Source organism: Falco rusticolus, chromosome 10, assembly GCF_015220075.1.
Source record: "Falco rusticolus isolate bFalRus1 chromosome 10, bFalRus1.pri, whole genome shotgun sequence".
NCBI classification, from domain to species: domain Eukaryota; kingdom Metazoa; phylum Chordata; class Aves; order Falconiformes; family Falconidae; genus Falco; species Falco rusticolus.
Genome location: NC_051196.1, coordinates 36,616,750 through 36,639,866, shown reverse-complemented (window position 1 = coordinate 36,639,866; position 23,117 = coordinate 36,616,750). Strand labels below are relative to the sequence as shown.

At 44.6% G+C, this 23,117-nt stretch overlaps 1 protein-coding gene across 2 annotated transcripts in view; it reads left to right on the top strand.

Moving 5' to 3' along the window:
- LOC119155173 (adenosylhomocysteinase) overlaps positions 1–13,938 on the top strand; it is a 28,859-nt gene extending 14,921 nt beyond the window's left edge. For both annotated transcript variants that reach the window (XM_037403464.1, XM_037403463.1), the window contains 5 exons: positions 1,229–1,436; positions 2,294–2,381; positions 3,318–3,435; positions 9,134–9,328; positions 12,960–13,938. In XM_037403464.1, coding sequence (XP_037259361.1) covers positions 1,229–1,436; positions 2,294–2,381; positions 3,318–3,435; positions 9,134–9,328; positions 12,960–13,091 — 741 coding nt within the window. In that variant the 3' untranslated portion in view covers positions 13,092–13,938. The remainder of the gene's footprint in view (positions 1–1,228; positions 1,437–2,293; positions 2,382–3,317; positions 3,436–9,133; positions 9,329–12,959) is intronic.
- Positions 13,939–23,117: the final 9,179 nt, after the last annotated feature.

The following is a 23,117-nucleotide window of genomic DNA, read 5'->3' as shown; positions in this document are numbered from 1 at the left end:
TGGTACCAGTCATAGCTGCAAGGTAGGTCCCATTTGTGCCCCTACTCACATCTAGGTACACAGTCTTAAGATTGCTTATAGCAGACAGTGCTATCTGTGTTAAGTGAAAGCAAGAGTGATTGGTGACCTAAAGCTGTAGAAAGCACAGAGCAGGCTTTGAGACCAGAATTTTGCTGTAAATGGTGAGTTCTTTATACCCATGCCTTGGGGAAGCATAGCACAACTTGTGTAGTCAGACTTTTTTTTCATTTTTTAAATTTTTTTTAGATTCTTGGCTTCTGTAACTCTTCAGATAATCAAAACTGTTTATACAGCCCATCTTCCTGGTCAAAACAAAGGGCCCAAGGAGAAAAAGAAGGAGCATTCCAAAAATCAGTACAGCAATATGTGTTTGTGAGTTTAGGAAGATGTTCAAGTGGAATACTGTTTAACATCTGACTTGGCAGGGGAATTTTGCTTTGGAGATTGGGCTGTTAAGCTCATGTTAAATGTTACAGTAGAGGATGCTGTGTGATGGGGTGTTAGGAGCTGAAATCCAGGGGTTCTTGGCTGCAGTGACTAGTATTGTGAATGGCTTCTTGCTGGATTTTTCTAGATCTGAGCAGTGGTGAGGTCTGGCAGTGTTAGTGTAACTCAACCTGGAGGAAGATGCAATTTTCATCTTCCTGGGCTTCAGGAACCAATTTCTCATGGTTGATGTGGGCAACTTGCTGCTTCTGCAGGGTGCATGTGTCTTGCAAAAATAAGAATGCGTGCTAATCATTTGGCCAGCAGTTCTGGTGCTGTCTTGCCTGCCTGTGGCACTTGGCTCAGTTCATTGTCTGATAAACAGCAGCAGAGAACTGGTGATCATCTGGTTAAGGAACTTAAGACCTACCTACCTGTGTATGCAAGAATTGTTTGTGCTTTTATTTGATAAATTCAGATTACCTCTAACAAGCTTTTAACATGTACAAGCCCTAGTCAGTAGACACAACATATATACGAAATACTTCTCATGGGTGTGTGCTGAAGCCCATATCTAGTATAAATAACTATAGAGATAGAAACTGGATACGTAAAAATATCAAACCAGGTTATTTTTCCATCCCTCACTGTGGTTAAAGTATTTAGCTGGCTGTCAGTCTCCTGGTTTGTAGTACTGATATACAAGTCTGTTTTGTTTCTCTAAGGAATTTTTACTTGAGTGACTTTCATCTGTTTGAAACAGCTCCATTTTCTTCCTCAGAGCAAGTTTGATAACCTGTATGGGTGCAGAGAGTCCCTCATCGATGGCATCAAGCGTGCTACAGATGTCATGATTGCTGGAAAAGTAGCAGTCGTGGCAGGTTACGGTGATGTGGGCAAAGGCTGTGCTCAGGCTCTGCGAGGCTTTGGAGCTAGAGTCATCATCACTGAAATTGATCCCATCAATGCACTGCAGGCAGCCATGGAAGGTGAGAACTGAAGGAGATGCAGAAATTCATTCATCTGGCGGGGGTCTCTGTGTGTCAGTGTGGAGCAATACATGGTAGTTGGCTGAGAAAGTTTCAGTGGGCTTCAGCCCTGTCCCTGTTGAGGTGAAGGTGATTCCAGTTCAGCTGCAGGAATTCTTTTCCTGTTAGTGAAGGATTTTATTAGTGTATAGACCTAGAAGATGTGTTTGGGGTCAAGGATATAGAGACCATAGAGGGGTAAGGCTCCAATTTCATAGTGCTGAAAGCCTGGTTTTGAACGGGTTCATTATCTTCAAGTTGTGCAGCTCTAACCTCCAGTGTGGGTTGTGACTTCACGAGAATATCTCTGCAGTGAAACATCAGGCTTGCCTTCAGTAGGTGTTCTTGGAGAGCAATGCCGTGTGCTCTGCCTTTCCAGCTGTGCTCATAGTGTGCTTTGGCAGCTGTGCTCCTTCTCTCATCTGGGTGCCTCATGTAATTGTGCTCCTTAGTACCAGTTTATCCCATTTCTATTCATACCTGACTAGAACCTGGAGGTGTTGTGTGTGCACTTCCCTTTGAAAACTTGACCTCCTGAATCCAGTCTGAGTGCTGTGGGAGATACTACACCTATGGACAGAAGAGGTTGAATGTGTAAATCTATGGATTGGAAACAGCTGAGGGATAGATATTTTTGTGCTAAGTTGGTATTCAGTAAGGCAGGTATGCCCACTACCTTGCATCCTCCATAGGTCAGGTGCTGGCACAGATTTCTCTCATGCATTCTTTCTCTGTACTTTTCTTCTTGTAATATTGTATCTGATTTCTAATAAAGTGCTGGTGGTTGGATGGAGGAATAACTTTTTTCTCTTTTTCAGGTTATGAAGTTACAACCATGGAGGAGGCCTGTAAAGAAGGCAATATCTTTGTTACCACCACTGGCTGCACTGACATTGTTCAGGGCAGGTATGGTCTAGCCACTTGCTTTAGTGAAAGCATCCCTGTACAGTTACCTTTTTTTTTTTTTTTTTTTTTAAATACAGTCATAACTTGTCAGCAGTATGGTGAGGGTTAACACACAAATTCTGGACACCAGGGTTTAACATCATTTTAGTGAGAAAATGGGGCTTTGGCCTTTCAGTTCTGTTGGGTGTTGGCACATTGCAATTGCTCCTGCCTTAGTGTCTGATGATGGAGAAACAAAAGGTGTAGAGGGATATATAAACTTTAGAGAATGAGAGCATCAGGGCTAAATTTGTGTTAGGGCAGATAAATGTGAACAGAAGAGGTAGGTGAAGGTTGAAAGTGATTCTGTCTGTGAGTACGTGTAGCAGACTTGAAACTAGTCTGTTCTCAATAAACTGCCCTGCTGGTTTTTTGGTTGCCACTTCTTAGATCTCAATTTATAACCCCTCCACTCTTCACAAACTGATTCCTGTCTTTGCCATTATGACTCCCCATGTCGTAGTGGAAGATCAGATTAAGTGGGAGCAAGTAAGGCCATTAGTCTCCAGAGATGTAGAACTGCTGAAAACTTTAAAATCATGAAGAAAAATTTCTTTTGTTTAGGGCAGAGAATAACTGCAGATATTTCATTTTTAATCAATTAAACAAAATAGCTTTACTTTCCATACTGGGAAGATATTTCCTCTCCAATAACCTCTTTATGTTCCTTGGGAAGTGTCCTTCCTCTAGAAGCTTGAGAGGTTATTTTCCAGTAGACTTCACGTGCCTGGAAGATTACCAGACCCACACATCTTGTGAGAGTCAAATGCAGTCGGTGAGCCAGGCACTTTTCATTTCTCCTTGAGCAGGGCTATGGACCAGAGAATCTTCTGGTGCTGAAGAAAAAAAATTTTGTGCGTTAACTTCTGATATGCTTTTTTTTTTTTCTTTTTGCAGGCACTTTGAGCAGATGAAGGATGATGCCATAGTGTGTAATATTGGTCATTTTGATGTGGAAGTTGATGCAAAGTGGCTGAATGAAAATGCAGTAGAGGCGGTGAATGTTAAACCTCAGGTGAGACAGCCCTTGCACAAGCTCTCCTGCTAGAAAGAAGCAATAGCTAATCCGTGTCCCTTTCCAGAAAGGGAGTTATTTCTCTTCAGGTACTCTGTGTTTCTAGCTCTCTGGGAAGCCAGTGTTGCTCTGGGCTGATCAGAGTGGAGATTCTGCTCTGCTCTTCCCCAGTTAACCCGGAACAAGCTGCATGTTGTATTCTTGTGTTCGTATTAAAGCAACCGGTTCCAGCCAGTACCCAAGTGTACAATGTGTTCTCTGAGAGGCACCTGGTATGGATGCATCTTTCTCCGTGTGTTTCTTGTTCCTACTTCCTTGGCAAACAGGAGCCTACCCCTTACTGGTGGTTGTGTAGACAATTAATTACACCAAGTTCATTCCTTACAGGAAGCCAGCTTTGATATTTGGGGTATGGTGAGGAGGTATGGCAATATGCTTTCTTTGTTAGCCCCCAGTTGAAAACAATGCCATAACTCAATTTCAAAAAGCAAGTTGGATGATGAATACAGAACAGACCATTAGAGTCTGCATAAAACTTAAGAACAGAGCCCATAGGCTGCCTGGCAGCTGATCTGAATTTCCTCTCAGCAAGATGCTTGCTCGTGTGCTGCTCTGCACCAGAACAGTCTTGGTCCTGGTGCAGGGGATCAGGATTAGAGTGAATCTCAAGGGAATGTCTTTTGGTATTTTGTCAAGGTTTGAAAAAATTCACACCTCATTATTTTCAAAATGTTTATTTTTACTTGGAGACTGAAGCCTCAGGAAAGCCTATCTGGAGCTCTGCCAAGCTGAGACTTCTTTCCCAGACTTAGTGGCTTCATTTTAGAAACCTGTATAGACCAGAAGTCTTTGTGTGGGCAGACAAGACGAGATGTGTTATCCTTGCTTAGCTTGCATTCCCACCATGTGTTTACGTCAAGCTGTGGCTGTAGGTACACAGGAAAGTAGGGATCTAAAAACTTCAGCTCTTCAGCAGAAAAAGCAGAGAAACAAAATGAAACTGAATTAAAGCTGGTTTGTAACACCAGCAATGGGGGAAGAACATCACATAAAGCAAATCAGGCTTTGTCTGACTTGGCATGGGGCTTCCAGTTACCTTTTCAAGAGGGAGCGTGCTTACCAGCAGCAGGATTCTGGGACAGGTTTTCTACTTTTTTAAAAACACCACACCCAAGCATACATCTTAGATCTCAGTCTGGTCTTCCAATTTTCATAACTCCCCTGTGGCTTATTGGCCACCCACATCAAACTCTTCCTAAGCAGTTGTGAGAGTATTTTCAATATTCTGTTTGCTGCTAGGACACTATGTGGGCTCAGCTAGTTATGAAGTTATACCCTCAAGTTCTCACTACATTCAAGTCTGCTCTTGCCCATGACCTTAGGGTGGAGCTGACTTTACTCAGCAGCTCTTGTCCTAGAGGAGCCTGTAGCTAGCTGCTTGCTTGCTGGTAGCTTGGATTTTAAAACTAAAACTGGACTGCTCAAAAAGTAAATGTTTTTGAAGGCTAAATTGGATGTTAATATGGTAACATGCAAACTACCTGCACGTGGCCATTCAATGTGGCTCTTAAAAGTCCATATGAAAAATTGTCACTGTTGGCAGAGTAGTCCCTTTTTCTTCATTTACCTTCATATTGAATGTGCCTGTCTGTCACAGATGTAATGGGCACAACGAGATGTAGTCTAATCCAAGGTATGAAAACTCTTAACAAGTTTATGATTAAAACTAGTGTATTACCTTTCAAAAAGGGTGGAATTGGGGTCAAGGTTATCCATATGGTTTAATGCTGAAGACCTACCTACCTTCTGACCTGAACTCTCTGATCTATTATATAAACTGCTGGTGTCACAAGCAGGATGTTCAGAGTGATGCAAAGGAGATACCAGCTCACAGAGCAAAAGCTGTGAAAATAGCTGCTCAGCGTGATGTAGGTGCCGCGAGTGTGTTTGCCTGGAAGTCATTAGCTAAAGTTTGTAAAAGGTGTCTGACAGCCCAGAGTGGACTACCTCTGTCTCAGCCTGATGCACAGTTAGCTGAAGCTAAGAGGATTTGCTGGTGGAAATAGCACTTCACCCAGGGGCTGTTCTGGTACTTTTCCTTACCCACCTACTGGTTGCCACTGGAGCTGGGTTGTGCCTGGAGGTAAATCTGATCTTACATGGCCATGCAACATGTTCAAAGCTTTACTGAAGTGAGTATGGCTTATGGATGTGTACATTGCTAAGCCAAATAAAAGCTGGTCTGTGACTCAGGTTAGTTCTTGAGTTTTGTTGACTTCTAGCAGTGAATCTGAAGCAGCGTTTGAATCTCCAGTTGGATTCTTAGGGGTGTACTTGATGCTGTAGGTAGCTACACTGTGCTAGTGGTATACCCCTCTGCTCCATTTTGTGTCTGCTTCAATTTCTTGTCACTGAACACTTCAGACCTGCATGATGAGTTAAAGAAGTACCTGCTGAGCAGGTGTGATGTGAACAAGTTGTGTGTAAAAGCTTCATTATTTTCATTCTCTGTGCCTAGTAGCTATGGATGCTGGGCAGTTGAGCAGGAGTGGACTAATACATATCATAAAAGCTCACTTGTTTCAGAAGGTGGAGAGGCAGGGACTGGGCAGCAAAATGTGACTTTAGAGCCCCAAATTCCATGCTTGAAACAAATTAAAAAGGATTGAGTAGATGTTTTCTGCAAGTGCGTGTTCTGGAAGAGTTAGGCAATAACTAGGTTTAGAAGCAAGCTCCCAGGAGGTATTCTGCAGCTTCCACCACCTGCATGGGCATTTGTCTGCATGTGCTAAGACCTTTCTCTGGGCAGTGGTGATGAGTCATTACAATAATTGATAGAGTTGTTCTTATACTGAAATCTGGGAAGGAAACAGCTGGTGTGCCACTTAGGCTGTTACTCCTTTCTCAGATTCATTGAAGGGACACTTAGGTTGTCATCTTGTCTTGTGGGGGCCTCCAGGGGAGGTCAGTGCTGTGTTTTAAAGGTGTGAAATCTTGCACTTACCTTTAGTGGAACACAGTTTTTTCACATCAGTGTTGTGGGTGTGGTATCCTATGTTTTGTAATATCAAGTACTAAAAATATTAAAATTTTTGCTAAGACCTGGCAGCTTTTTTTTCTATATCCTGTAGGAGGGGGCAGAATATAGTACAGGAACAAAAATCTCTAACCTCCTATGAAGACATCTGTCTCTTGCTCAGAGGATTAATACCAGAGCTGAGAAGTGCTAGGCTTCAGCTAGAGGTACCGAGTAACTGTGTAAGTGTCCAACATGGTAGTTTTCAGTACCATATGGTCTCCATTTACAAGTGGTGAGCTGGTGTAAGTAATGTTTAATACTTGGGAAAGGAAAACATCTTACTGTGCCATTCTCACTCATCTGTTGCTTTCCAAGTACAGTTAAGGAGGAAATAAGTTTTACTGAAATGCTGGCAGGTTGTTTTGAATATGGGTTTGCACTGCAGTCCTGCTTACCTGTGTTCTGGTGTTAGAGAGACTGATGTATAGCACAAGCTCAGCCCTAGAGGGGAAGAAAAGGTCAGGGTGGGATCAATGGGCTTTGGTTGTGAAAACAAATTATTTGTGTAGCAAGGTGTGGAGGGAAGTGTAAAACAGCCAGAAAGTGCAGAGCAAGCTAAATGCTGATGGGGAAAGGGATGAGGCATTTGTATAAGTGTGGAGATGAACTTAATACTTGGATAACTTGAATTCTACTTCTGTAGCAATTTCTTGATTTATGAATCAGCCCGTTTATGTACCTGTAGATGAAATGTGTTTCCATGGTGCTGACTTAAGCCTCTGCTGGTGCCTCTTCTACTTTTCTGTGCAAAGACATTAATCTGCATTTTCTACATTACCCTGTACACTGAATGACTCGTCAGCAGATTGCCAAACATATGCGGTTCTATGCACAAGCCAGCAGCTGTGCATGTGCAAATTGTGTGGATATTGTATGGATATAATATTTTGACACCTAAACCACCCAATTCAGACTTCAGAACTGAAATGCTACTTAACTGCTACCTTGTAGTAGTTTTAATCTGTAAATATAATATTCAATATAGTAGTGTTCTGCTTTTTGGCTGCTTTCTTCTTTCTTTCTTTGCTTCCACAATCTTAAGATAGCCCATATGATATTTTTGCGGGACTGAGAGCACTGCCACTGGTGGTCCACAATGGAGAATCGGCGTCCATAAGAAATATTGCAGCTGCTCAGTGGAGAGCATTCTTATTAACCCTCCCTTGCTGTACTGCTCTTAGGAGATATTAAGAATGTTATTTAGGGCTTCTGTTTGAGGTGGTTACTGTCTGCATATGAAAACACAATCTGTTGTATGAACCCAAGAAGTAGAAAATAGTGCTGTGATTGAAGCATAGCTGGAGAAGGCAGGTGGAGGCACAGACCTTCTCTTAAGGCAAAATACCTGTTCTTAATGAAATGGTTTGTGTTGGTTTACTTGTTAAATCTCTGCTAAGGACTTGCACTAAGATGTTTTGTTAGGAGGTGCTGGTGTTAGAATTAAAGCTTCATCCCCTGTAGCTTTTAACTTACAGGCCAAAGCTTTAAGAATAAAACAGTAAATGAAGTGTGTTTTACTTCATATTAATATTGACTTCATATTAAAAAAACTTTTGAGACTAAAAGTATAAATACAGCTGTGGGGAGGGACCCTTGTAGGTCTTTCACAGTTGCTGTGCTATGACAGCATAAGGTAAATGGTTGAAAGCATTAACCTTTGTCAGAGTTGGTCGTTGATTATCTTAAGTCTTACCAAAGGTTTGCTTTGCTCCCCTGTGCTTGGTGTGACACGAGCCATAAATACCAGTGGACACTGAATATTCTTGTAACTCCTAGGGTGTATTGTCATTTCATTCTGGGTTTCAGTATTGTAACCTCCTGCATGGGTGAAAGCAGGGGAAAGAAGAGCTAGTGGGGACTGGAAAGGAGAAGCAGAGTTAACTTTAACACTGCAGGATCCCAATCTGGCCCAGACAGCTGAGGCACATGTTAAGTGACAATATCTCCTGAGCTGTGTGGGACTCTCACACAGAAGAAGGCCTGTCTCCTTAGCTCACCTGAGACTTGATCTTGTGTGCAGAGTCCTGTTGTCCCCAGCATAGCTTGGTAGTCAGCCCGAGTGGAGGACCGTGCCTTTGGTCCCCTGAGAGCAAAGAAGAATATGCCAGAAGCTGGGACAGCTGTTTATTATACTGTAAAGCGTTGGCCTTACGAAGTGGGAAGAGTTACAGGGGAGCAGTTTCAGCAGGCTGAGGACTCTGGCTCTTACCCATTAGATGCAAAGGCTCTGGGCGGTTGCATGCAGAGGTGTTTCTTCTCTCCTGTCTCTCCCCACCAGTTTCAATTAGGCATATATTGAACGGCATTTTACTGCTAGCAGCATGTGCCCCACCACAGCTATCTGAGACGACATGCATATGGGAAAGCCAGAAGAACTGGATAGCTGGTTAAATATGAAACAGATGCTAAGATTTATGTTGTGTGAAGCCCAGAATAGCTACAGGATTTGCAAACACTGGCTGGGAATTGAGGGAGGGGTGTCTCAGTTGTAATCAAAGTCTGTGTGGCAAGCCCTTTGCTGAATTGTTGATGTGGGAGGAAAGCCCACAAAGCTTTGCATGATTTAAAATGCTCTTTTCATCCTGGCATTGCACCGCTCTTGCTTTTTTTCCCACCCAGGTGGATCGCTATACCCTGCGCAACGGTCGTCACATTATATTGCTAGCAGAAGGCCGACTGGTCAACTTGGGCTGTGCCATGGGTCACCCTAGCTTCGTCATGAGCAACTCCTTCACCAACCAGGTGCTGGCGCAGATCGAGCTGTGGACCCATAGTGACAAATATGCTGTCGGAGTCCATTTCCTGCCGAAGAAGGTGAGCTAGAGCAGCAGGAAGATGCAAGCTTGTAAGGAATCCAGCTTCAGGTGTGATCGTGTAGATTTGTTTTATTGGTGCCTGAGTTAATTTTGCTACTGAATGTTGTTGTTGCAGGGAGCTTCTGTCCCTCTGAATGCTTGGCTTTGGTGATGCTGAGTCAAAGTGGGCTGTTTCTTGGGGTTAATCTGTTGTGGAGAACTGGGACTTGTCTGTCCTGTGATAGGAGTGTCCAGTTACCTTATAGCTTGATCTGGGGCTCTTCCCTAAGGTGGTGGGAAACCCTGTACTGCCTCAAGGTATTCGGGGAGCTTCTCCCAACCAACTTGTTCCTTCTGCTGAATGTCAGCTTCACAGCAAGCTTCACATGCCTGTCCAGCAGCCTCAAGTTGAGGGGCAGAGTTGAGTGTGGAGTGAATCTAGGAACCGCTTTTACTGTGGTTGATCATCTGGGTCCCATTTGCACCTAGGCAGAGCTTATCACAAACTGGTCCTAATAGATCCATTAAATACTAATGACAGTTCCCTCAGGTTTCCCTTTAAACTTGTCTCTGCATTCTTTGTTCTTGGAAAAATCTGGATCATGTCACAACTCGCAGCTGCCTTTTAAAAAACTAACCTGGTTTTAGTTTTCCAAAACAAGCCTGAGAATTTGAGATACGGTCATTGAAAAGGATGCTGGACTTAAATCCCACTGCCTTTGGAGTGCAACCAGGTGTGAGACTAAATGTGGAAATATTTTCGTTTGGGAAGTAAAATGTGTATGTCTGGGCTCTTTTATGAAGTGTTTGCTGAAGGACTTAAGATTCCAAAACCATCTGTTAATGATCAAGCAAAGCACACCAGAAATACAACGTAGGAGTTGATCAGCAAGCTGACACACAGTCATCTTCAAAGGAAAAGTTTTGTTGACAATTATCTCCAAAATGATAGTCCAATGTTGCTAATAAAATGTAGCTTCATCCTCTTCCTAAATAACAACTTTTAGTAAGGACACTTGATCTGGAAATGAGAAGTAATACCCAGGTCAGTTAGTTACAAATGGAGTTGCATGTTAGTGGAGCATATGGCAGTGGTCCCTTCAGGTTCATATACTGTGACAAAATGCTTTTTTTGCCATCTGTGCTCCATAGAAAATTTCAAAGAATAAAGCAGTTGCCTTGTCAGAACTAACAAAATATGGGCAGAGGAGCTTTCTCTGGTAATTTTCTGGCTAGTACCTTTCCGTTTTCTGTGTAGTAGCTTTGAGGTACAAATGAAGAATTGAAGAATTACCAAGTACCTTACATTGCACTTTCTTTGACTGCAAGGATATCACTTTGATGATCAGCTATTACAAACATGCACATGTTTCTGCAATGTGTGTTCCCAGAAATCTGGGCAAATTGTTGTGTCCATGTTTTGGACTAAATCTGTCCATCCTTATACTCGGCTATCTGATTTTAAGGTAAGAATGTCAGCTTACCTTCATCTAAATTTACGTACCTTTTTATCTAAATCTTGAAGTTCCCAAGGTGAAGCAGTTGTGAAACATCTGTGCTGCAGTTTGAGAACCTGATTTGGGAAGTGTCGGGACTCTGCTCCTTTTCAAGTGGGTGTGTTGGGAGAGGGGTCCGCTGGAGTCAAGAAATTACTCAATATGAGTTATGTATCTTGCTCATCCTTATTAGCTTCTAACACTTCTTATATAGACTCGATACACAAGCATGTTCCCAAAGCAAACATATAATTGGTTATTAGCCCCTAAGCACACGCTGCTCTCACACCACTAATTATCATGATTAGAACAAGCATTCTGTCCATGCAGCTACTTGAGTTAGCTATGTTTTAGCCTTGCGGTTTGTTACTCCCTTTATTCCCATTCCGCTCCCTATCTCCCTTGGCCTTGCACCTGTCTTCCCTAACAGCTGCAGCTTGTTACAGCCACAGCCTGTTAGCACAACAAAGTTACTTGGTCTCAGGATTCAAGAATAGATCAAGGCCACTTTCTTGTTAACTTCAGCACAACAACTTCAGCACAATTCTAATTCCAGGCCTGGATTGTGCAGATCTTTAGGGATTCTGTGGCCACGCTTCTGCAGCCATTCTTCTACATGGGTGCAATCTGTCTTAAACTTGCTGGAAACACAGCTATCAGATCTTCACGTGTCAGTCTAGTCAACCAGATACATATTCAATTTTTAACCCTCCTGGGTTTTTTCTGTCAGGATCTACTAAGCTTAAATACTTGTTTCCCTTTGAAACACAGTCCTTCCAGTTAGCTTTTCTTTCATGATTTTTCTGACACTTACGTAGCATTTAGTAGCTTTCATGGTTCACTTCCACATTCTTCAACCACTTCATCTTATGTTTTTAATTTTGTCTTGTACATCTCTGGCTGTGTTGGCTCTCACAAGATGTTGGCAGTTCCATGTTACTTACTGTGAGCAGGCTGAGCTGTGGTGACTTATGCGCTGTGTAGATGTAGCTTTTACCTGGCTCGTTACAGTGGGATTACTTCAGAGTAGTTCTTACCACGCTCCCTTTGAGTAGGAAATCTAGCACTAATTATTGAATCATTTAGGATGCGCTGATTCACACAAGCTGAAGATCTGGCCCTTGAATATTTTGTTGATTTATTGCCCTTCAAACATGCAACCTTTCACATCTATTGATTTACTATGGGGGAAATATTGCCAGTCTTTCCCATGCTGCTGGAATTTAGATTTACCTTGTATCTGTTTCCTTAGCAAGGATTACTTGTATTTTGCAGTAATTACAAATGGTGGTCACGCTTGTTGTTCTGTTGTAACTTGGGAGCACCCAATCCCTTCTTGCTGGTGTCCTTTCTATCTTTGAATAGCCTGTATGGCTGCACGTTCCCCTCTGACATAGCAGCTAGTTTGCCATTTTACTGTTCGTGTTCTGACTTTTCTGTACCTATCTCTTGTAGCACTTAACTGTCTTGTAACTTCACACTTCTTTCAATCCCTTGAGTTTGCATGTCTGCCTGACATCTCTGGGATAAAGCGAGTATATCAACATTTCTGAGCTGGTGTCCTGCAGCCCACCTTGTCTTTATTCTTCATGACAGTGCGAATAGATACTAGTGTTCTTGCTGATTTACTGATTCTTCATACATGTACCCCTAAGATAGGATATCTGGAAAAGAGATGCATTTTTTCCCCCCAGTATTAGAACTTACCTGAAATTGTAAGATTATAGTCTAGTATGTCCAGGTGTCTTTTGTAGTGGAAAAATGACTAGGCTTTACCATTCTACTACACTGGATATTATCTCTGAATAGTTTGATCTCCATTCTTGTTGGATGGATGTGAATGTGTAAATGAGATTGAAATGAGCTTGATTATGTAAAGTTGTCTGTCTCATTAAGCTAGACTTGACTCCCTCAAAAGTATGGGGCTTTTCCATCTGAACATAATTCTGTGCTCAAAGCAGATGCTGATGTGCCCAAGCAAGTGAGGGATGCTGGCAGGAAAAGAGCGGTCGGTCTGTTCGTCTGTGTCAGCCTAAGCTTTCCTTAGGGCTGCTCTTGGTTTTCACATACTTATTTCTCGCTATTGACCATGACTTGCTGAACTAATAGGATTCTGTTCTGCTAATGTTCCTGTCTCAATATTTTGTTTTCTAGTTGGATGAAGCCGTGGCTGCTGCTCATCTGGATAAACTGTGTGTGAAGCTGACGAAGCTGAGTGACAAGCAGGCCAAATACCTAGGCTTATCAAGAGATGGGCCATTCAAGCCAGACCACTACAGATACTGAGCAGGTGGCACTACCCAAAGACCAAAGTGCAGGGATACAACCTTCCAAAGCTCTTGTGTGTGCTGGGCGTCCGAGAACAGGCCCTTTGCTGTACCCCTCTCAGTGCTGCAGAACCCCTCCCCTTACAGAGGGAGCTTCAGGGCCTTATTTGTTAGTGAAAGAGGATCACTGACTCTTGGGATTGGCTACTTAGCTAATGCCATGGTGGAAAGGATCCTACACACCTTGTACTGGCTCCGAATGTCCCAATCGGGGAGCAGGGCAGAAGACTGCTAAATGACAAGACTAAGCATTTTCAAATATGTGACTGACAGCCTTTTTGAACAGACTAACCAATAAAATGGGAAAAGGTTTCTACAGGGAGATGCTTAATGCCATGCCCTGCTCAAATTAGATGAATCCTATTAGGAGGCTAGCAGTGTCAGGCTTCTCTCCCCAGAGGTTCCCTAGCTGAAGTGCATGTTGCAAAACTGGAGGAAGTATGGAGGAGTATAGGTAGCTCGGTCTCCTTTCTGTAGAATCAACTTAATCTCCTTGGAGACTTGGAGCTGGAGTCTTTTTCTGGGTGAATTTACTCCATTGGTTTTGGTTAGAACAAAGAATATTCTGTGCTTCTTCCACACCAAGGAGGGGTGAGGCAAGAGTGACTCTTTTAGCAGCCTTCTAGTGTGTTGTGAACAGCTGGGAAGCCACTGAGGGGATGTTGGTTAGGTTTAGGGACCTTGTTTGATCCTCTGAAAACACCAGCAGCACACTTCTACCCCCAACTTGATTTTTCAGTCGTCATGTCTGCTGTATCTTGTTTGTCACTTAAAGTGCTTTTATTAAAGATCTGACTGTGGCCTGACTTGTTTTGTATTGTGAGATGCTTTGGGTTTTGCCATGGATTTTGTGTGATCTTTAAGCTACTGAAAATATCTAATGTATCTGCATGGGGTTTTCTCAAGGTGAGAGCCAGTGCTGTGGCTAGCCTGCATCACATAGCTGAGCTGGGAAAATCTGCTCCTCAGGTTATTTCAATATTTGAAGGGCTGAAACTTACAGAAAAACACTCTTGCCCTCTGCCTACACAGATTTTTATCTCCCTTTGTCATGGAAGTCCTCTCTTGCCACTGTCCTTTTCAGTGGACCCCAGACCGGGTCTGAAACAAAGCATCACTGCAAGAAGGAAGAGAAGTCCCTAATGAGGTTCTAGCACAGCATTTTTGTTAATCACACTCATGAAAATCTGATTTGCTGCCGAAAATACAGAGCAAGCTGACAGAGTGGCAATTTGAATTGAAACATGGCTTGAGTTGATAAAATGTATTTGGGATATATTCTGCTAGATGTGTTTCATTGGTTGGAGAGGAGTAGATCAAACACAGACAATAATAAAAACACTGGCAGAATTTCTGTTCCTCCAGCTCCCTGCAGTGCAGTTGTGGTTTAGTGCTGCCTGGAGAAGAGAAGCAATGCCCAGTACCTGTCAACAGCGTGGCTCTGAACTGGCAGCACTAATGCAAGATGGCATTTGAGATTTTTGTTCAGCTGTTGTTGTGCACCATGTAGCTGTTGTTTAGGTACAGCTTAGCAGCCTTTTGCTGGATGGGGTCATCTTACCCCTTGCTATGGTATGCGCTGTGCTTTGGTGAAATTCATGTGTTGCTTCAGTTTGAACTCTTCCCCAAGGGCAGTTTTGAATACCCTTTACAGTAAAGTGTGCAGGTTTCGCTTCTGTTTCTGAAGCCTTTCAGAATCGGTGGAAGACTTTGAAACATGACATCAGGTGTAGCAGCAGCAGAATTCCTTTAAAAAGATGTTAAATTGTTGTTTCATGTCCTGGCTCCCTGCTGATGTCTCAACAGGTGTCTGACCTGTATTGAAGGAAAAGTGTGCCAAGGTGGCCAGCAACATCCTGGCTTGTATCTGAAAGTGTGGCCAGCAAGGCCAGGGCAGTGACCGTCCCCCTGTGCTCGCACTGGTGCAGCCGCATCTGGAACCCTGTGTGCGGGATTGGGCCCCTCGCTGCAGGGGGGATGCTGAGGGGCTGGAGCATGTTCAGAGCTGGGCAGGGGGCTGGGGAAGGGTCTGAGGCACAAGGCTGATGGGGGGCAGCTGGGGGGGCTCAGGGGGGACCTTGTTGCTCCCCACAGGTGCCTGGCAAGGGCTGTGGGCAGGGGGGTCGGTCTCTGCTCCCAGGTAACAGGCGACAGGACAAGAGGAAACAGCCTCAAGCTGCACCAGGGAGGTTCAGATCGGGCACAAGGAAAAAGTTCTTCTCTAAAAGGGTGGCCAAGCACTGGCACAGGCTGCCTGGGGAGACAGTTGAGTCCTGTCCCTGGGGGTGTTGAGAAGACCATAGATGTAGTGCTTGGGGACACAGTTTAGTGGTGGGCTTGGCCGTTAAGTTTATGGTTGGACTTGATGATCTTAAGTGTCTTCCAACCTGAATGATTCTGTTAAAACACTTGGCCTTATTGCTTGCTTGCTTTTCATTGGCAAGAGATCACAACTGTTACTGAGAGTTTCACTAAATCATTTACTACTAATTCTTAAGCTGTTTTCTCTTGTCTTTTTATTTTTAATCTACACACAATTAATTCAGTATTCAGTCTAGCCTGAGGTCAATCATCTTGTTTCCCTGGATATGGGTGGTCAGTCCCGCTGTGATTACCTCACCGGGGTTTTAGCTGGAGCTGGTGAACGAAGAACGATCCCACCGAGGAGAGCCCAGCACCTGCCGGTATTGAGGCTTGCGAGTGCCCCCTCCCCAGCACCGACACCCCAAGCACCAGCTCACGGGTGGCACACATCTGGCGTGGTGAGTCATATGGCAGTGACAGAGTCCAGCTTTCCCCCCGTGGGGCGGCGCAGCAGATGTGCCAGGGAGGGGTGAGGCGGGAGCCGCGGGGTCCCGGGCGCCGTGCTGCGAGCGGAGACCTTCGCGGGGAGGGGGCGAGAGTGCCAGGCGGGCACGAAGGCAGATTTCATACTGGGCTTTGTGAAGCTCAGCAGGTCCTGTGTGGGTGAGCGGGTGGTGCACTTACCTTCGCTCTTGCACCCAGCCCCCCTGGCTGGCGCGGCGCGGGGGCTGTCCGGGCACGGCTCCGATGAAGCCCTTCGCTTCATCAGCCACTTTCTTAATCCTGTTGGCGGGCTCATTTTGAAAGGCAGAAATAAAAGTGAGATTTCCAGCTGTGCATAAATGAGATCCAGTCTGGGAGAGTGCACACGGTGTGTCAGAGGAATGCGGAGAGGTAGCGTGTGCTCTCTTTCATAAGCTAGGAACTGACGCTGATTACAGCTTCCCCCTGCCCCACTGTCCCCCAAATACTGGCCGAGAACTGGGAAATGCCAGAGTCTGCTCTAGTTAGTATCTTTTCCTCACATGTAGCTATCTCTAACTATTAATTTAACAGGGGGTTTGAAGTAGATCAGGACACACCCCCCACCCCCCACCCCCCGTAATTAAGTAATGCTAAACCAGACCTGACTGATGCTTTTCCACACCGGGAGAAGTTCTCGTTTAATGCAATGTCCAATTTCACTTTAACGCCTTCAGTGGTTTCCTCCAGCCCCTGCCTTTGGTGCGGTTGGGCTGCCCCAGGCTGGGAACAGGCGCCATTGCCTCGGGCAGCCTGCCCCTGCAGGTGGTTGACCCTGGTGGTAAAATGAAATTAATGATGAAGGATTGTACTCCTGGTCTTTAGACAGGTCTCTGACTTGGCCAAGAAAAGTAATCACCTATTTCCTCAAATGTCTTTCAGATTACTTTTCTTTTGAAGTTTTTGGTACTGTCACCAGTGAGAGCCCGATTCTCTTTCAATCACGGCCGCTCCTGCTGCTGTTTTCCCTCCGCTGGCGAGTCAGCAGCACTAAGAGAGTACAGGCTGTACCGATTTTGCCATTTATCTGAGCTAGATGCACAAGTCTCCGTGACGTTTAAACAGCAACTGATCTGCCACACAGTCTTGCTGGGTCCTGCTCGTTATTTTTTGCCTGGTGGGATGCTCTGTGTGATGGGGACTGGGAGGCGTACGGAGCCCCGGGGACCGTGGCACCAAGGGCGGGTGCATGAGTGTTCTGCTGTGACTGTGATTCATGACTGAGCTTGTTCCCGTGACAGTGCTTCTTGATATGAAGCTTCTTAGAAGCTAATTGTGGTTTTTAGCCTCTGGGGCTTTTTCATTAAGATAAATCAAATGCAAATGTACACTGCAAAGCCTCAGTAGTTTTTGTAGTAACGTTGCTTGCCACTGTACAACTTCACACAACTGTAAGAAGTATCAATTACAATTAAGTATTTTTTTCCTTTTTTAAAATCACTAACCCTTCACGAGTGCTTGTAGTTTGCACGCCAGCTTAGCAAAAGCAAAAACGAACAAAAGACTGAGAGAAGAAAAAAACCAAACCTCCTGTGGACAAATACTTCTAGAATTTAATAGGATGGAAAAAGAAAGGGTGTAAGGTTTTGCAGCATCCTTTCGACTGGATGGGGACTGACATCCCTCCTGCTTGTCCAATTCCCTGAAATTCCATCGTAGAGGGATTAAACTCTTTAGAACATTTAGAAAGTCTATAGCAAAGCTTTTACTTTTTGTTCCATCTGTAGAGTCCGGGGACGCTTTTCAGCAGACATGTTACTCCTCTGCTTTTGGTTTCATCAGCTGAGAAATCATTTCCCAAAGGGAACATTAACTGAGCCACATCCATAGGCATGTGTTCCTTTTCCCTGATGGAACAGCAGCATTTTAGAAGTAAACTGCACAGCATCTCAGTTGACTATTGCAGATGTTGGAAGCACCTTAAATGCTCAGTAATCAGGCTGACGCCAGGGTTTTGTCTTGAGCTGGTGCTTATTGCAGGTTTCTGCTTTGCATGATTCACTTGATTTCCACTCAGAACACACACCCGGTGGTCCTGTTTTTCCTCCCCTTTGAAACTTGCTTCCTATGTGTATTTTATGAATAATGGGATACAAACTCCTTTTGGCCCTTTTTGGCAGTCAATGCCTTTGCCTGTGGTGTTGTCTGACCTGCTGCTGAGATGCCCTTTTGTAGATACAGAACGACATCTCTGACCGAGCCTTTGCACTCAGAAGAAAGCAGTAGTGATGGAGGGATGCTGAGCAGTCTGGAGAGGATAAAGGGAAGCAGACTGTCTGGTATGCTGACATAGTGCTCTGAATATTTGGCTCCTAAATGGAGAAATTATTACAAACTGAATCACAGGACCCCAGGCTGCTGAATTACTTTAAATGCATCTGCTACAGTTTCCATTCTAGAAGACTTAAAGAATTGCTGTCTTTCACCAATAAGTTGAAACATCATTAGCCTTTAATGAATTGATTTTTTTTTCCTTCCAAAATGTCACAGTTGTTTGTTATGGAACACAAGGAAGAGTGAGAATGTATATTCTCATAGTTGATTGCTGGCTATTACTGTTATAAATTACCTAATAATGTTGTTTACCAATTTGAGGCAGCTATGTGGAGTGAAGGGGAGCCCATATGAGATCATGAAAGATATTTAGCTTAAGAACCTGCCAAAACCAGCAAGGATGCCACAAGAACACTGTTATTAGCTAAATCCACCTGATCGTAGAGAGTGAGCGATGAAGGTGTTTATTAAAGTCTATTAAAGTCAATAGAAGATTTCCACTGATTTCCACAGGGGCCTGAACTGGATCACGAGGAAGGCTGTGTTTTTGTTTTTCCCTGCCTTTATGTGTATTAAAGGAATGCCACATGTGAATTGTGTTATGACACCACTGCAGCCATTTCAGGAGTCCCGTATTTCAGATGATGATTTAGTCTCTAAGGATTTCCTGGATAGACGTTAAGTGTGTATATACCATGCAACAATTGTAATATTTTTTTTCATTTCACTGAAAAATCTTGCAGAAATGATTAAAGCTTCCTTTTTCTTCTGGGAGAGGGATTTAGCCATCTGCTGGCCATCTGCATATCATCTGAAAAGTTTCCCAGTGAAATCTTTGTTTTACCTCAGAAAGCAATCTGCGTGCATCACAAATCTCACAAGGGCACTCAGAGTGATGGATTGCTCCTTCAGGCTGCTGGGTGTGTCTCTGCTCTGGTGCTGCTGCTCCAGATGGGGACGGTCTTCTGTGGGTCCCATGTCACATGTGCCAGCCTTGCACGGGTGCTCCTGATGTCCCTCATGGCACTGGGCACTCACGCTGATGAATGGGGCCTTTTGGGAAGGTCAGTTCCCAGGGGGCAAACTTCCATATCCCTCTCCTTAGCTCCTTCAAATATAATTGTGCCAGAAGCAGAAAATACCCGCCTTGATTCTGGAGGACCAGAAAAACCTGAACTAACCCGGTGTGCCAGATTGACATTTGGGTGTCTTGGCCCCTGGATCAGGGTGATTTGCTGGGGAAGGGGAAGAAAACCCCACCAAATCCTCTCGAGGTATAAAACTTCCCTTGCTGTTGCTGTATGGAAATCGCCAAGCAGGGTCCTGCTGCCAGCAGGGTCCTCAAGCTGCTGCTGGGTCTGAAGGAACTGAGAGCATCGTTACAGCTTGTTGGGTCGGCCCCCAGCAGAGCATCTCAGCATCTCTTGTCTGGAGCTTGCTGGGGCGGGCGTTGTCTTTTTTTTGTTGTGTTCAGGAATGACATTAAACATGTTACGAGTGTTGGGATGTCACAACGGGTCCTGTAGCTGGCTGAGTGACTGACTTGGATGAGGAGCCACAGGATTTTGCTTCCTTTTTACAGCCTGAAGGAGCTACCAAGAGTGAGGCAGGTCTGCTGTGTGTGTTCCCGTGCTTTGCGCCATACTGGCACTGATGGACTGGAGCTGATGATGCCATTGAAAAATACTTAGTGGAGTCTGGATACTGGCAAAAGGAGAGGTGAAATGGCTCCAAGTGGAGTTTGTGTGACCAGAGATGGAAGCAGTGCTGGCGGAGGGCCAAGGCGGAGCGCTGCCTGTGTGTGGGCACACCTGTGATGCCCCCAGCTGCATTACTATGACTTGCTAACTGTAGCCTTCAGCAGCCTGGGGGATGGCACTCGTTGCCTTTGGTGGGCTGCCCATCAAAAGCAAGATGGGACTTTGTCTCATCCCCACAGTTGGAAAAGCATGCAGTGGTTTGCATCTGACATGGGAAGAAATTATTTCTTTTCAACTGTTAAATGTACTACAATAGATCTAAGGTTATGGTTCTGTTTGGAAATGAGCAGCTGTTTGCTGGGCATTTTCATTTCTGGAAGTGAGGTGTCTGGCCGAGCTGTTTCAGGTATTGCAGCAGCAGCTGGGATTTGCAGTGCAGTGAGCACAGTGGGCCATCCCACGTGTTTCCTTCTGCACGTCAGATTGCTGTGTGGGGCAGGCTGTCCAGAAGGGCAACAGTTCAGAGCTCAGAAGTAGACAGAAAAAAATGTGAAGTGCTCATTTTTTTCCCCAGCCCTTATTCTGCAACTCAGATTCATGTCTTTCTGAGTTAAATAGGATGCTGGATGTGAACAAATGCTGAATTGGTCTATTTATGTGTTTATAGAGTCACTTCTGGCTATAGAATGGTCTAATTCAACTTGAAATGCCTTGGAAAATGTTTTGATTTAATGTTTTTTTGCATTGGTCTTGGATGTCATCTATATGTCTACACCTATACAGTGAGTGACCTCAAGACTGCAGCATCTCATGAACAGTTTCCCCCACAACACTCCGAGAAGCGTTTGCTGTAGACTAAGATGATGTGACTTTTGCAGTGTAAAATAGAGCTCCCACAGAGTCAGCTTTGGGCATAGCATGTACAAGCTTTTTCTTGGCTCCTCAGTTTGATTATACAACTCTCCATCTGGTTCTCCCATAATTCATTTCATCATGAAGTTAGCACTATCTCTGCATCTCAAAGGACTTCACTGGATCTTTCATCACCCTCAGCCAAAGCAGCATCACAGGTACTATTGGCTCATCTATAAAACTTGGAAAAAGTTGTTTTCTACCTTTCATCAGATCTTTCTTTCTGTGAGAATATCCTGAAGACTGGTATGGGGAGTTGGTTTTTTTTCCTTCTGGAGTCTCATAGAAAGTTGCAGTAATTAGCTTGGGAAACTGTGAGGTGTTTAGAGCTGGTTTGATATAGTCATCGAGATGTTAATTGGACCATTTGCTTTATCCATCAGATAAACTTGGATTTTTTTTTTTTTTGTTATGGTCTAAGTGTGAAAGTAAGCAATCAAGCCAGGACTTTGGATGGGAAAATACAGTATCTGTTTTAAATTCACACAAGGTAAGCAGTATTTGGAGAAGCTAATAGTGATTATTTGTGCTTAATCCTACTAAGAAGTAATTAGGGTAAAATTTCCCCTAGTCTCTAGGAGCAAAATGACTGTCGTGGAGCTTTACCGGTCTGTCTTTAAGCTTGAATTCCAGTAAGTTTTCAGTGGAGACACTTAGGTATGTGTGACAACTAAAAATTAAGCACTCCGTCTTTGTCATGTGTATGTTTTATCGTCTGTGCACTGGTGACACTTCAGGTACGTCCCTTAGGGAACTCTTATGCTTACAAACAGCTCCTCGACAGCAATATCTGTTCAAACAAAATACAGGAAGCGAGTATTAGGTGTTACATGTTTTACTGATTTCTGTATCTTAAAAAAACCCTCAAGCAACATGATCATTACCCAGAAAGTAAAGTCGTTAAGGCTACTAACCATTTCAGAGTATGTGATTATATATATTCTTTGGTGTGATAGATAAATGGCAAGAAAGCAATAACTCCTTTCTAATAAATTCCAGTTACGTAGAAGGCTTATCATAAACCAAATTACTCAAACTGCACTACATATAAATGCTATACCAAAAAGTATGTGCATATGTGTTGAAAAGCAAATACCCTCACTGTCGTGTGAAAGGATTCTTTCCCTTTCCTCATTGCGGCCATGCAGCACCCGGTGCTCGGTGGCTCTGCCTTCCCCGCCCCCCGCCCCCAGCTCCTCGCTGTGGGCTCGGCCCTTCCCCTCCCAGCCGACAGCCCCGAGCTGGTGCCACGTCTTCATTAATGCCCTGGGTGACGAGGGGGAGCATGCCCTCAGCACCTGCAGGTGACACACAACCGCGAGGAGCGGCCGACGCGCCAGAGGGACGTGCCGCCGGCCGGGGCTGTGAGGGTCTGGAGAAAGTCCGGCAGGACCCTCCGGCAGCTCGAGGAGGAGACGCAGCCCTGCACCTGGGCAGGAGTGACCCCGGTCCCCTGGCCGGGAGGCAGCTTGGCGGGGAGGGACCTGGGGCTCCTGGCGACACCAGCTGAACGCGACCGCAGGCGGTGTCTGGCTGCGACAGGAAGACTCTTGCCAGCGGGTCAGGGAGATGATCCTTCCCCGCCGCTCACCACTGGTGAGGCTGCACCTGGAGTGCTGTGTCCAGTTTGGGGCTCCCCAGCAGAAGAGACGTGGACACGCTGGAGAGAGTCAAACATTGGGAAACTTTTTTTAATAGTGAGGGTGACGGAGCACTGTCACAGGCTGCCTGGGGAGGCTGGGGGGCTCCTCCTCGGAGGTATTCCAAAGCTGTCTGGACATGGCCCTGGGCAAGCAGCCCTGGGTGGCCCTGCTTGAGCAGGGGTTGGACCAGATGACTTTCAGAGTTCCTGCCAGCCTCAACCATTCTGGGATTCTGCAAAGCTGGAGTGGGAGCTGCTGTCTAGAGAACAGCTGTCTCTTTGATTTCTGGCTCTCCTTCCTTCCCTTTCTTCTCCTTCTGCTCCCCTCCACCCTGGTAAAATATAAATTTCTCATCAGTTGGTAAGAAAATGGTATTTTTTCCATATGAGTTGTTGTTGTGTGATTATTGATACGATTTTAGTGTGAACCAACAACAACTTCTCATAGTTACAAGAGTTTGGAAACAACTTGATGGGAACCTAAATCTTCACCTAGTAAAAGAAGCGGCCCAATTCTGTTTCCTAAGCCCATTGTAATGTATCATTTTCCCTTCTCATCCTCTTTTTATCATAATGGAATGGCTCACAGGTTCCTGAGCCAGGATATCTGATTAAAAGACATATACGTTTA